The sequence below is a fragment of the Cuculus canorus genome, chromosome 11, assembly GCF_017976375.1.
Source record: "Cuculus canorus isolate bCucCan1 chromosome 11, bCucCan1.pri, whole genome shotgun sequence".
NCBI classification, from domain to species: Eukaryota; Metazoa; Chordata; class Aves; order Cuculiformes; family Cuculidae; genus Cuculus; species Cuculus canorus.
This window is the reverse complement of record NC_071411.1, coordinates 5,638,822-5,652,767: the sequence shown is the minus strand read 5'-3', so window position 1 is coordinate 5,652,767 and position 13,946 is coordinate 5,638,822. Positions and strand designations below refer to the sequence as shown.

The window sequence follows — 13,946 nt, the reverse complement described above, 5'->3', positions numbered from 1 at the left end:
TCAACAGATTATGGAGACTGCTGCTTAGTCTGACGTGATGGAGGTTGTACCTCTTGGGTGACCAGAACTACCTGATGTGACAGAGAAGTGTTGGAGTTTGAAAATGCATCATGGTTGTAATAGGATAGAACTGCAGGATCCTCAAGCTCACATGCCTCACCATAACATCCTTTCAGGTATTTGTAATGAGCCATAAGGTCTCCCCTCAGCCTCTTCTCCAAGCTAAACAACCCCAGTTCCCTCAGCTGCTCCTCACAACCCCTGTGCTCCAGACCATTCATCAGCTTTGTTGCCCTCCTCTGGATGTGCTCCACAACTCTGTACCTTTCTTTTAGTGAGGGCCCTAAAACTGAACACAGGATTTGAGGCATGGCCTCATCAGCACCCAGTACAGGGAAAGAGTCCCTGCCCGGCTTCTGCTGGCCACACCATCTTTGATCCAAGCTAGGATGCTTGCTGTTGGCTGCCTTGGCTACCTGGGCCACCTGGGCCGCAGCTGGCTCACTTTCAGCCACTGTCAACCAACACCCCCAGGTCCTTTTCAGACAGGCGTCTTTCCACTCTCCCCCAATGCTGTATCACTGCACGGGGTTGTTGTGGCCCAAGTGCAGGACCTGGCACTTGGCCTCGTTGAACCCCACACACGTGGCTTTGGCCCGTTGATCCAGGTTCCTCTGCAGCACCTCCCTAACTTGGAGCAGATCAACACCCATGCCCAACTTGGTGTCAGTAATCAATGTTCTGGGGATGACAGAAGGGCTTGGGTTGGAAGGCACCTCCAAGTTCAGCCAGTTCTACCCTCTGTGAGGGGCAGGGACGTGTCCAACTTGATCAGGGGCTCCAAGGCCTATCCAAGCCTGGAGCTTGGAACAGCTCCAGGGAGGGGGCAGCCATAACTTCCCTGGGCAATCTGGGCCAGGGCCTCCTCACCCCCATCCTGAAGAAATTCTTCCTAATGCCCAATCTACATCTCCCCCCTCCAGTGTAAAGCCATTCCCCCTCACTCTATCACTCCATGCGCTTAAAAAAGCCCCTCCCCAGCTTTCCTCTGTCCCTTTCAGCCCTGGAAGCTGCTCTAAGGTCTCCCTCGAGCCTTCTCTTTTCCAGCCTGAACACCCCCTTCTCTTCCAGCCTCTCCTCAGAGATGTTTTGCTTGGATTCTCGTTGGTTTATCGCCCTCCGGCTCTGCGGCTCCTGGGTGGGTGCGGGGCACCCAGCGACCTCGCGCCTCCCCCTTCTCCCCCCAGTTTCCCGGCATGCCGTGCTCCGCGCAGCCGGAAGTGAGGCGTGTGGCAGTCTGGGACTCCATCTCCCGTGATGCTCAGCGGCGGCAGCTGCAGGCGAGCCGAGCGCTGAGTGGGCGCGATGTACGCCGGGAGGTGTAGTTCCGCGAGGGGGCCGGCGGGGCCGCGCGGCGGAGGGGTGGTGCCGCGGCCGGGGGGATGTGGCGAGCGTGACGTGACTTTGTCCGCGTTGGAGCCGCGGGCCGTGGCGAGCGTGACGTGGCAGAGAGCGAGCGAGCGGGGTTCCGCGGTCACAGAGCAGCAAGCGCCCGCCCGCGCCCATCTCGGAGCCGCCGCAGCTCTGCCCCTGCTCGCCCGAGGACCCGCCGCGCCGCGCCGCCCGCGCCGCCATGGGCCTCACCATCTCCTCGCTCTTCTCGCGCCTCTTCGGCAAGAAGCAGATGCGCATCCTCATGGGTGAGGGGCCGCGGCGGGACGGGGCGGATCCACGAGTCCGGGCGAGCCCTCCGGGACGAGGCCCGCGGCGGGGGGAGGGCAGGCCGCGGCGGAGCGGCTCCGGGTCCCCTGGGCCCGGGTCCCCATTGCCCAGGGGACTCCTCTGTCCCTTGTGCCCGGGTCCCTATTGCCCAGAGCGCCTGTGTCCCCTCGGCCCGGGTCCCCAGGGCACCCCCCCCCCGTCCCGGTCGCCCAGGGCGCCTCTGTGTCCCCTTTGCCCAGGTCCTCAGGGCACCTCTCCTTGTCCCCATCGCCCAGGGCACTTCCTTGTCCCGATTTCCCAGGGCATGTCATTGTCCCCCGTGCCCGGGTCCCCTTTGCCCAGAGCCTGTCCGTGTCCCCATTCCCTGGGGCTTCCATTTCCCAAGGCCTGCGGGGTCGTTGGGAAGTGAATGAAGGAGAGGCGAGGAAGGGAATGGGGATGTGCTTGCCCTTCTTTTGCCTCCGCTGTGTTCGCGTTTCCTTCTCTCCAGTGTCCCGTCTCCCCGCCCCGTCCCTCGTCCGGATTCGTGGAGGAGGGGTGGCAGAGAACACTCTGTCCCCGGGGCTGGCGTGAATTCCCTTCACCCATGCAAAAAATCCCCCAAAAAGTTATTATAAAAAGCTATACACAGAAGATCTAAAGGTGAATTACCCTTAATCTTTAGTATTTTGAAATATCATTCAGAATGTCATAGAATCATGGAATGGTTGGGATTGGAAGGCGCCTTAAAGTTCATCCAGTTCCAACTCCCCTGCCATGGGCAGGGACACCTCCAACCAGACCAGGCTGCTCCAGATCCATCCAACCTAGAGATGCTCCCAACCAAGCAGCCTGGCTGTGACAGAGCCTGGGTGCTCTGACACTGACAGCTTAAGAAATTGCACATAATGGCCAGGCTTCAGTAACTAAGGCGTCTGTATCTCTAGCTTTTGTGAAAGGACATTATGGTGTAGCATCTGTGCTCTTCAATTCTCCCGAACGTTGCACACAAAATCTTAAAATCCCTTAGGTTGCTTTTTCAGTGCTTAGTTAGTTATTTGGAATTAAATGATGTTTCTGTAGAAATGAACTGTGCAAGAGTTGAAGCTAGCAGCTCTTGAAGATTCTGGTTTCAAGATTATGGTTCAAAAGGTCAAAGCAAGTGCATGCTGCATTTGGTATTTCCTCCTCTGCTCCAGCTCTTCCCTGCCTTCTTCCGCCCACCCTCTCCCAAGCTTCATGTGCAAACAGCTCTTGACCCCCAAATTTGTTTCCAGTGCTGTTCCTAAAGTGAATGGAACTTGACTCGTGGCCATAGACTGAGGGAGCTTTCCCAAGAAATTATATGAAGTGCTCATTTCCATGTAGCCAGCAATGGGACCTGGTCCTAACTGTGACACTTCTTGGCACACTACTCACCCTCAGCACTGCCTGGCTACGTGCAGCTGATGCAAAATGCAGCTTATTTAATTATAAACTTCCATGTTCTCTATACATTTTGTGATTACAGAGTTCTTTATTGCACACACAGTAATTTTTTATTTTATCTTAGTCGCTTTAAATTAGAGACTCTCATCCATTTCAAAACAACCTGAATAATTTCAGTCTTCAAGACAACTTAGTACATCTCTTGGTTTCAAGGAGGTGATTCGACCATCTCCCCAGCAGCCAGACTTTTCATAGGACTCTAAAAGAATGGAGCAAAAGCTTCAGATGAGCTTGATGGTAGCATGAGATCGTGTCTGTGGTGTTTGTAGTTCTGTTGAATTCTGCAAAATGATGAAAACAGGAAAGTGATGTCATACAGATCAAAGCAACTTGCAAGGCTTTAGTTTTTCCACTGGTAGATAATTCATTCAAATTTAGGTTAGATAGGAGTTCTAGCAGTTGGTTCCACTGCATCTGTTTTTTCTTTTTAATTATTTTGATTTTAAGGTACAGATTATATTTACACACAGGCTGGGTCAGAGTATGAGACTACACCTTATTTGTTGTGTTGTATATGAGGGTAAAACTTCTGCTGTGTTGTGATGAGAGTGTCTCATGCAGCCTAAACTGGATGTTTTGAACCAGAATATGTTATACTGGAGGTCGCATAATTCATTTTTACTTGTGACTAGGAAAAGCAGCTCTTCATAGTGTTCTGCATGATGCATCGACACTTTGAGGAGAAATGTCTACATGAATTTGGGGACTGATTTAAACTTTTCCTCAAGGTGATAATTTTCAATTTATGATTTGAAAGTGAGCAGGACAAGGCTAGACATTTAAGTAGTAGTAAATCAGTGAAGTAACTGTGTGGGGCAAGGTGTTTATGGAGAAATTTTAAATGAGTTGCTAATGAACAGATGATTAGTTTATAATTCTGACTTCCTTTTCGTACAGCTTTCTTCTATTTCTGCAGAATTCAAGCTAAAGTAGAATCAATATAGCTCTTAAGACAGACTTTGTGTTACTGAGTTCTGCAGAATTTGAATACTACTCTTCAGGTACCATTACCAACAGCTGACATGACACGCTGTCTTTATAATATCAAACGACATCTTGACAGTGTTAGGTTTATGGTTGGAGTCAATGATCTTAAAGGTATTTTCTGTGATATTTATGGTAAAAGGTGCACATTAATGGTGTGCTGTTACTGCATTTTTGTGGGGAGCTTTGTCTGTGGGTTTGTTTTTTTTACAATTAGGTATTTTTCAGAAATATTAGGTTAACGTGATTCTGAGGAAATGAATGTAAAATAATTCCTGCATCTTCTTTATAGAAGGAAGTAACGTGAGGGGAAAAGAAAAGAAATAACTGTGGGACAGGAATGAATGATACAAGGTTAGACTAGGCAACTGGGGCACTGAAGTGGAAAATCTGAGTCCTAACTCTATGTCTACCTCTTCTTTAAAACTCTTCACTCATAGTTTCTTGTGCTTAAAAAAGGCAAGTTATTGATTCACTGTATACCTTTCAGTATCATAGTGTTCTGTGTCTTGGGGTAGTCGTGCAGGTAATAACTGAGATAATACCTACTCAGGAGCTTTGAATACAAAGGTAATTATTAAATATGTTGGCAAAAAAATTGTCACATTCATTGGGAATTTTGTCACCCTACAACACAAAATCATTTAGCTGATTTTTGTAGCTGGTTTTTGTTTGGGGTTTTTTGAACCGCTGGTGTGGTTCACATGCTGTTGGGTTTCTTTTGTATGTGTGTTTTCTTGAGAAAAAGAATTCTTTACTAAGATTGATCCTTTCACATCCCCCAAAGGCTTAGCCAGTCAAAACTAAACCTGAAAGAGGAATATTATGTAGAGGATAAAGAAGACAAGTTTTGAGGTAACTGGTATAAAGGTAAAAGAAAAGTGAAGGAGTACAAACCTGTAGTAAATCGTAGTAAATTTTTTTGCTGGCTTTTGTTTCTAACATGAATGTCATGAATCAGTTAAGAACTGTAGAAACTTTTTTTTCTTTGTGTGATTATGGGAAGGGTTCATCTTGGAAGCAGCAGCTATATTCTATAGTAAACTTGGTAAATCTCAATCTGACAACCAAAATCTATTTGTCTTGATGGGGATTCAATTGTAAAAGTCAACTCGTTTTTTCTGCCTCTTTATTTTCCATGAAGTTCTGTGCTGTGGTAACTGAGGCAGCTCGATACTCAGCTACCAATGATTGAAGTTGGACGTTGGTAAATGAGGAGTATGATGTAGGCACAGGAGTGGCGTTCCCAGGGAAAGGCAAACTGCAAGCTTGAGATGTAGAAACACAACAGACTGTGAATAAATCACTTTTAAGAGGAGTAGAAGGCTCAGAACCATGCTTGTTTTTGCAGCAACTGAGAGCATTGTAGGTGTTTTTTTCTTCAGCTCAAGGAAGAGGATGTTTGACTGAGTTTAAAGATAAATGGTTTCAAGTGCAAGTCTGTGCTTTTCATTTGTACTTTATTGCAATTTTAATGCTTTGTGGTATAACTGCTGTCCGCCATACCTGCATCGAGATTCTTACACTTTGGTCTTGCCAACGGTCAGGCAATAAAATTGGAGTGAAAGTGTAGATTTGGAAATTCACTTGACGTTATTTGAGGATTTAATCTTGGTATATCAACCTAAATTTTAGGACATGAAAATAGCTCATACATTTACATTTAGTGTTCCAGTGCTAATGTAGACATGTATGTTTTTTTGAACTACTAAAAGCAATAATTACATTTTGTAGTGGCTCAAAAGATTAAATGCAATTTAGTACTCTGAAATGTTTTGTTCTGAAATGGGTAGTAAATGCCAAGTTGGAGCGAGAAGTATGAATGTAGGCTACGCTCTTGATGACTTCGTAACAGTTACAATTTAGGTAAAAGAGGCAGATTTGTGCAAGTGGGGTCATGGTGATTTGCAGAAGTTGCTTTCCCATTGGTTAAAAGCTGCTGTTCAGCCAGAGGAAGAAAACACCTATCCATAACTCAGCGTGCCTCGGTGCAAAGTCCAATGGCTTAATTATAATTGTGGATAAAAGCAAAGTCTCTGGGCTTTATGCTCACATAGCTGGTGTACCCTCCTGCCAGCGCCACTGAGGTGGTCGTGGTGAGTCCTGGCACGAGAGCAGAGTGAATAACTGGGGCATAATTCCTGAAAACTCTAGTTTAAAACTCTAGGCTAGTTTCTAATTTCTTAACTGTAAGTCATATCTTCAAATTGTTTCCAGTACTCTGTGTTCATTCTTTGAAATGAGGTTGTTTTTTTTCTTTGTCTTTATCAGTATCTCATGGCATAACCCCTAAATACACCAAACCCATTTGTGTTGATAAAGCCATCTTTCTTTCCTTGCTAATTTTAACACATCTTGTCAGTGTTTGTTGTACTGATAACTGCTTGGGTGGGTTCTTTGGGGAGTGGGAGAACGGTTTGTAAGTATAGCTTTAATGAGCGGTTCTCTAAATGATCTTAATGTTAATTTACTGGAAAACTACCACATGCATACCATGTACGTACATTATGTTTTCTTGTAAAGATCCTACAAATGCTTACTTGAAGCTGAGCTGTGTGAGAATAGTGTTGGGCTTCAAGCATTGTGCTTTTAAACATTGTTCTTCAGTGTATATGGAGGGTTTGAGGGTTTCAGAGTTTGCTTACAGGGTTTTCTAAGGGTACCTGACTCTTCAGTGGCGCAGGGAGAATGTTAGCATTTGCAGGTTTCATGAATTGCAAGCTCTTGTGAAACCTCTACTGCACAATGCCTTTTTTTTTTGTGTTCATGTTTGTGTGTGGTCCTAAAAGAGACCAACACTTTTAGCACACTTAAAGCTGTTACATTTTTATTTGAACATTTTGGGAGTTTATTACCCCTTAAGGAGCTTTGGTTTCGATGATGGATTCTCTCCCCGCTTATATCATGACATAACAATTGGAACAACTGGTTTTTTTAACACATGATGACAGTACCAAAGAAACTGCTTTGCTATATGTGATCCTCTTCTCAGTACCAGAATATGGGGCAGTTGTAGATATATTTTTTTTAATCAGTTTGCTCTTAACAGCATTTTGTGTCTTGAGAATGAGGAGGCTTTAAGAGTTTGGTTTCTTTCTGAATAAGCAGGTAGTTTCAAATTCCATTTTATTGCCACGATAAGGAAACAGCTGCATTATTAATCGTCAAGTCATCAAACCATTTTAAGCTTAATATATTGCCATTACCAAGTGAGTGATTAACTGAGAACACTTAATGTTATCCTTGTTTGATAACATTATTTGGTTTCTTGTACAAGCATTATTTAATTAATTGATGGTATTTTATTTTTGTTTGGGCAAAATTTTGCTGACTATTTAAAGTTTCACAAATAGACGTGTTTTTCCAACTGTTGCTGTGGTTAAGTGTTTAATATTTACCTTTTATTTAGCTACTTATATGCTGGGTATTGGATTCTAACATCTTTGAGGCTATGTTTTGTTGGGTTTTTTTAAGGATCACATATTTACCCGATAGCTTGCATTGAAAAACAGTAAGCTTAAGTTTTGTTGTAGAAATAGAAAAGCAAATTTCAGTGCAGAAGGCCTTCTGTAAAGATCAAAAGTGGAGTCTTCTAATGAAAGTGTTCTGGTGGATCACCATGAATAGAATTGAAATCCTGAAGAAGAATTAGACCCCCTAGGGTATACAAAGACGGACAACAGGAATTTCCTAATATATGTATTTTTGTCAAAATAAGTGTTTTAGCATAAGGACAAGAGATGAGAATGAGGGAGACTGCATTGTCTTCCACTGATGGGGCCAACTCCTGCTGGTTTGGGTGCACATGAAACTGGCTTTAGCTGAAGGCTGAGTGAGCAAGACCATCCCCAGCTTGAAGCAAAATAGCTAACATGATCACTTAGAAACTATGTTGTGTTTGTAGTTTGTAGCTAGGCATTTGAAACCATTCTTAGACAGAAGAAAATTTCAAAGAGAATGGCTGAGAGAGTTTCACAGGCTGAGATAGTTGGGGTTGTTCAGCTTGGAGAAGAGAAGGCTCTGAGGAGACCTTAGAGCAACCTTCCAGTACTTAAAGGGGGCTACAAGAAAGCTGGGGAGGGGCTGTTCACAAAGGCTTGTGGGGATAGGACGAGGGGCAATGGGTATAAACAGGAGAGAGGCAGATTTAGACTAGACACGAGGATGAGAGTGGTGAGACATTGGAACAGGTTGCCCAGGGAAGTTGTGACTACCCCGTCCCTGGAGGTGTTCAAGGTCAGGTTGAATGGGCCTTAGGCAGCCTGATCGAGTGGGATGTCCCTGCCCATTGCGGGATGGTTGCAACTGGGTGATCTTTAAGGCCCCTTTCAACCCAAACTATTCTATGATAGAACTTAATTAAATAACACAAATACTAAGGAAGATGAACAGAAACTTGTGAGCCTGTAGGTTGTGGATGGAAGTGTGTTGTTGAGCTTTTCTTGATGGCTTGTTCTCTCTCTTAGTGCTGGGTAGAGGAGCTGGTGGGACACGTACAGTAGCGTGTCAGCAGTGACTTAAGACTGTTTAAAAAGTTGTTTCTTCTCAGAAAAAACTCTGTAATACACTGCATGTAAAATGGCATATTTTTAGATGAGAAGGTTGTAGTTCATATTGTGAACTAAATCAAATTTTCTGTTTATTCTAGTTGGTTTGGATGCTGCTGGTAAGACAACTATTCTTTATAAACTGAAGCTAGGAGAAATCGTCACCACAATTCCCACTATTGGTAAGAAAACCAAATTCTCGTGCCTTCATTCTTGTTACTCTAAATTTGTGTTGTAGAGATTGGCTCCTGAAGAACGTAGGGATTTGGTATCTTTGCTGTTAGTACGAGTAGAAGGGCAAACGTGGCTTTCTAGTACTGCTGTAACATAGCTGAGTCACACCAGAGAGAAACCTAGACCAGAATCCTGTGTCTGACAGTGGCCAGTAGCAGATGCTCAGCAGTAAAGGAACCAAGGAAGCATCAGTCCTTTGCCCAAACTCCATGAGCCTCTTGCAGTTGGTGGCTGAAAGATTTGCTGAACCACAGGTGGTGTACTTTAAATTAAAAGATTAATATTACTCTGCCCCATCAGTCAATTTCTTCTTGATCTAGCAATTCCGTTCTGATAAGCCATTTTATCTATATTTTGGGGAAGTATTACTTAGGAAGTAGCTATCTTTAACATGGTTAGAATTACATTTTAACACTAACATTAACTATTTCTAATTACTTGATTCTTTTATTTTTAGGTTTTAATGTGGAAACAGTAGAATATAAAAACATTTGTTTCACGGTTTGGGATGTTGGTGGTCAGGATAAAATTAGACCTCTTTGGAGGCATTATTTCCAAAACACACAGGTAAGAGTTGTGAAACAGGAATAATTAATGACCTGTTTTCTAAGGTCTCATGATAGTTTGGAGAGTATGTGTGGAAAGCTGTATTCTGTCTGTTATTTTCAGAAAAGCTCTTCACTATTTCCTGCAAGTGCCGAGTGATATGTGAATTTTATTCTAGTTGAAGCTAGGTTTGTTACCCTGAAGGCTTCAAGTCTGGTTGTGAGTGTAGCCTGGCAAGATGAAGTCCTTTAGGATCTACCAGTGTAATGTGTCAGAGCAGCTGGTTTGTTTGTAGGGAACTCTTCAACTTTGCTGTATTCATGCTTTGATCTATTTGAATTGGTGTTGGCTTATTTAGAAGGCCTCGTTTTGTTTTGCAGTTGAAAATTATTACATGGTTGTTCAAACAGACATCTTGCATTGCTTAAACAGGAAGTTGGTTACCTAAGAGAGGGACTGATCACAACGCTCAATATGAGATTTCTTGTTTTTAAAATACTGCAGCTTGTTTGCATTGATTTTTGAAACTGCTTAACTTTTTACAGGGCCTCATTTTTGTGGTAGACAGCAATGACAGAGAGAGAATCCAAGAAGCAGCGGATGAGCTGCAGAAAATGGTAAATAACAATACCCTCTGAAATATGATTGTTACTGATACATTTTGGGGTGGTTGTAAGCTCTTGTAGGAGATTTAGGATTTTAAAAGTTTAGGGAGCTTGTACAGTGCACGTTGTATTCGCTTGGTAATTCCAGGTCACGTAGGGTACTGAATTGTAACTGCAATTCTGTAGAAAGCTTTAGCTCAAGAATTACTGTTGCATCAGAACTTTTCTTTCCTTCATGAAAACTTAACAGAAGTGCAGCAGATAAAGAAAGAATTTTAGAAAAGCAAATTGGTGCTAAGAATTTCAGTGGCAAGGTGTTGGTAAATTTCAACTGTCTGTTGAAAGACTATTTTCTTATTTGTAGGAGAATTTCTGTTGGGTACTGGTTACATTTCATTCAGTACTTATTAAGGACTTCAGGAGCAAGAATGGAAATGTTTATAACCTTTAAATCAGTATTTAGGTTTCTTTAGTACTTGCTGAAGTACTTAACTGAGCTGATTTAATAACATGACCGTTTTTTCTGTTAGCTCGAGGAGGATGAGCTGCGAGATGCAGTGCTGCTTCTGTTTGCGAACAAACAGGATCTGCCAAATGCCATGGCAATCAGCGAAATGACAGATAAACTAGGTCTTCAGTCTCTGCGTAACAGAACTGTAAGTACTAAACTTCCTGGTTGCTGAATTCTTCTCTTCCTTTGTTATGTATCATAAACATTAGTTTTTCTTTAGAAGAAAGTAAAGTTTTCACCACTTCCTGTAGGAAGATGCACGTACATTCTATTAAACTCTGTAGTGCATAATTTAAAGTCATTGTTCAAAATAAGTGGTTTAGAAGTACAGCCTAGTGTTTGCAGCTGTTGCAGGTGTCTCATCTCTCACTTTTTCCTGAAAAAATAAAAGTATGCCAGTCTGTCACTGAAATACAGCTGTCAGATGTGTTTGACAAAGAATGTGGTGGGCTTTCCTGTTTTCTCGGTATTTGTTATTCAGGGGAGAAAGTGCATTCTGCATTCTCACCACTACAAAGATGGGAGGAAACTAACTAGCTCCTGAATCCTTAGATTCCACCTGCACAAGCCTTGCTTCACATAGACCCCTTTAGCGTTCCGTAATACTTGCGTAATGTCTGTATGTTGACACACTAAGATCATATCCATAGAAAGTGTTTTAGAGGTCTGTTAATTTAGATCATTCCATGTCTGTTTCCTGAAAAGCTGTCTTTGAAAAACAAGAAGGTAGTTTTCAGCAAATAAACCAAATGCAAGTTCTGTATTTGTTTCTTGATAAATTAAACAGCATTCTAGCATTTGGGGGACAAACTCTCTGCTTTTGGATAAAGTCTGAACCCCATCTACTTTAGAAAAGTATATATAAACTTTTGAAAATATGACCTATTTGATAGTGTCTCTATATGTGGCACAGAACTAAGGTCAAAGAACACTGTTTGAGTGTCTGAGTGTCACGTACTATTACAACTTCGCTTGTGTTTTGTTGGTATTTAAATGTAATTTTTGTTCTGCATCAACAGTGGTACGTCCAGGCTACCTGTGCTACACAAGGAACTGGCCTGTACGAGGGACTTGACTGGCTGTCAAATGAACTCTCAAAACGCTAACTCAAACTGGATGACTCTTTCACCAGGGACATGTTTGATATAAGTGGTCTAGGCTTGTTACAACAAAATTAGTTTGCATCTTGGTTATTACAGTATCTGGAACTGATATTTGGGCAGGATATTACAGCGTTTCAACTTCTTTTGTTGCCAATTATTGTTTACCGAGCTACATGTTGCAGAGGTAGCAATATGCTTGGGTAAAAAATATCCTTAACTTGGAAAAAGTGTATCTTCTGATTTTTTTCCCCCTCCTTAGCCTAAATGCCTGAATATAGTTATTGTGGCATCTTTAAGATCTGTTTTGAATACTCTCTGGAGCCCGAATAAATTAATGTTTTGATTTTTTTTTTTTCCTCACTGCTACTTTTAGTTTACTGATGCCCTGTTTCATTCCTCAGACAGTCTGCTGATTTAAAAATGTAGCATTCCGTATATATTTATTTCTGTCCCTTGCCAAAAAGAATTCCTAATACTGCTTGTTCCAGCCAAGGAAATGCTCTAAAACACTATTCAATCTGCTGCACTGAGGAACATTTTATTAATTCTTGGGTTCTGTCAGCCCAACTTGCCTTTATGTGAATTGGATTTGGTGGGTAGAATAGTTCTGTGCTGGTTGCGAAGAGCTCATGTTGAGGTTGTTTTTAATATTCAGCAGATTGTCTTCCTTTATATTGTATCTTTTTTTTTTTTTTTATGTTGCATGTTGCTTTTTGGTATCAGCCTGACTATTTTTGCCCAGTGTATAATAGTTCTGCTGAAATTTTACTGTTTGTTGGTGAACATATCTTCATAAAGAACTTTTGGAAATTCATCAAACTCAATGGATTAGTTTCTTCATAACCCATTTGGAATTATTCCTAATAAAATTATAAAATGTATAGTTCTGTGTATGCTCTTCTTGATTCCCAAAATAGTTGAGCTGCAAGTTATCGCTTGTTCTTTTTCTATTTAGTGAGCTTTCCTACAGCTTGAATGTGAACATCAGTTTTTCACTTGTTTGGAGCCTTAGAGAACGGAATGTGGAAGAAGGGCAACAAAGTTGTATACAGTGCAGTAGAGTAGCTGTCATCAAGATTGATATGATTCTGTAAGTGTCTTTTGAAGTTGTAAATCTAAAATTCCTTTTTAGATGTCCAGATATGAAAATACTAACAGTTACAAAAATTGTAATAAAACAAATACCAACTGCCTGAAAAGCACGCATGTCTGTTTCGTAGTTGTATCTGCACTGGAAAACCAACACGGGCTCTAGCAGGAGCATCGCCAGTTCTGCTGGTGGCTAGCAGGGAAGTTAACTTCCGTATTTGTACAGGAATTTAGTCAGTACTGTATAAACGGTGATAGTAAGCCCCAAAAATCAGCTTTAGGCAGCTGCTACTGTTTACTTTCGTATTTCTCCTTCTTATACTTCTCTAGTTCAATATAATTAAATTAATTTTTTTTTAGTCTGCCACTAGTGCGTATTTTTAAATCTGTTTTTCTGTTGACTCTGCTGTATGGATTCAAACATAGCTTAATCTTCCAACTGAAACATTCTGCTCTATTAATGGTACGTCTTTAGGAACCCAAAGCATGACTTCACTGCTTTTTTAGGCTAAGCTTCTCTATTATTTCTAGCCCAGGTCTTGTTATCCTTGCTACAAGAAATGCGAGTGACAAGGTCTGAGAGACTTAAGGTAGCTTAAATTAAGAGTGACTTCCAAAGCTGCAGCTGAGGCTTAAGTTTCTAGGAAGGACTGTTACCATCAACACAACTAACTAGAGAAAATTCCAGAGCTCTTGAATGTGGTCATTAACTCTCTTCACTGTGTAACAGAAACCCAGGAGGAAGTGTAAGGTGAGTAGGGTTTTGCTTGCACTTTTAATGAATAGCTGATTACATGTTAACTGAAGTAGATATATCCATGCGTTGGATCAGAAGCTGTCCATATGCTTATTTCTAGCAATGAAGTTCCTTGAAATGATCCTTAAAAGGAACACCTTGTTTCAAAAGAGGCAGCTGGTCTGTGATATGAATTGTATTGGTATAGTGCCAAGAGGTTAAAATGAAACAGTGCTTGTGACAAATTAAATGCCATCTCCTCTTCCAAGGAAAAAGTTAGAAATAGCCTTTAAATAAAAAACAGATACTTAGAAACAAATGAGGCTGATTATTTTGAAGGAAGATTTCTGTTTAGTAGAGATGAGTATTTCATTGGTTTAATTCTTTCAGATGCTTTTAAGT

The 13,946-nt window shown here is 41.9% G+C and overlaps 1 protein-coding gene across 1 annotated transcript; it reads left to right on the top strand.

Annotated features, from left to right (window-relative positions):
• The first annotated feature begins 1,419 nt into the window (after positions 1-1,419).
• ARF4 (ADP ribosylation factor 4) lies at positions 1,420-12,600 on the top strand. The gene is made up of 6 exons (XM_054076880.1): positions 1,420-1,700; positions 8,822-8,902; positions 9,412-9,521; positions 10,046-10,117; positions 10,636-10,761; positions 11,636-12,600. The coding sequence occupies exons 1-6, from the start codon at positions 1,634-1,636 to the stop codon at positions 11,720-11,722; spliced, it is 543 nt and encodes a 180-aa protein (XP_053932855.1). The 5' UTR covers positions 1,420-1,633; the 3' UTR covers positions 11,723-12,600.
• The last annotated feature ends 1,346 nt before the right edge of the window (positions 12,601-13,946 follow it).

Coding starts and splice junctions, on each gene's coding strand:
- ARF4 (XM_054076880.1), top strand. CDS start 1,634: ATGGGCCTCACCATCTCCTCGCTCTTCTCGCGCCTCTTCGGCAAGAAG. Junction 1,701..8,821: donor GCAGATGCGCATCCTCATGG/GTGAGGGGCCGC, acceptor TGTTTATTCTAG/TTGGTTTGGATGCTGCTGGT. Junction 8,903..9,411: donor CACCACAATTCCCACTATTG/GTAAGAAAACCA, acceptor TTTTATTTTTAG/GTTTTAATGTGGAAACAGTA.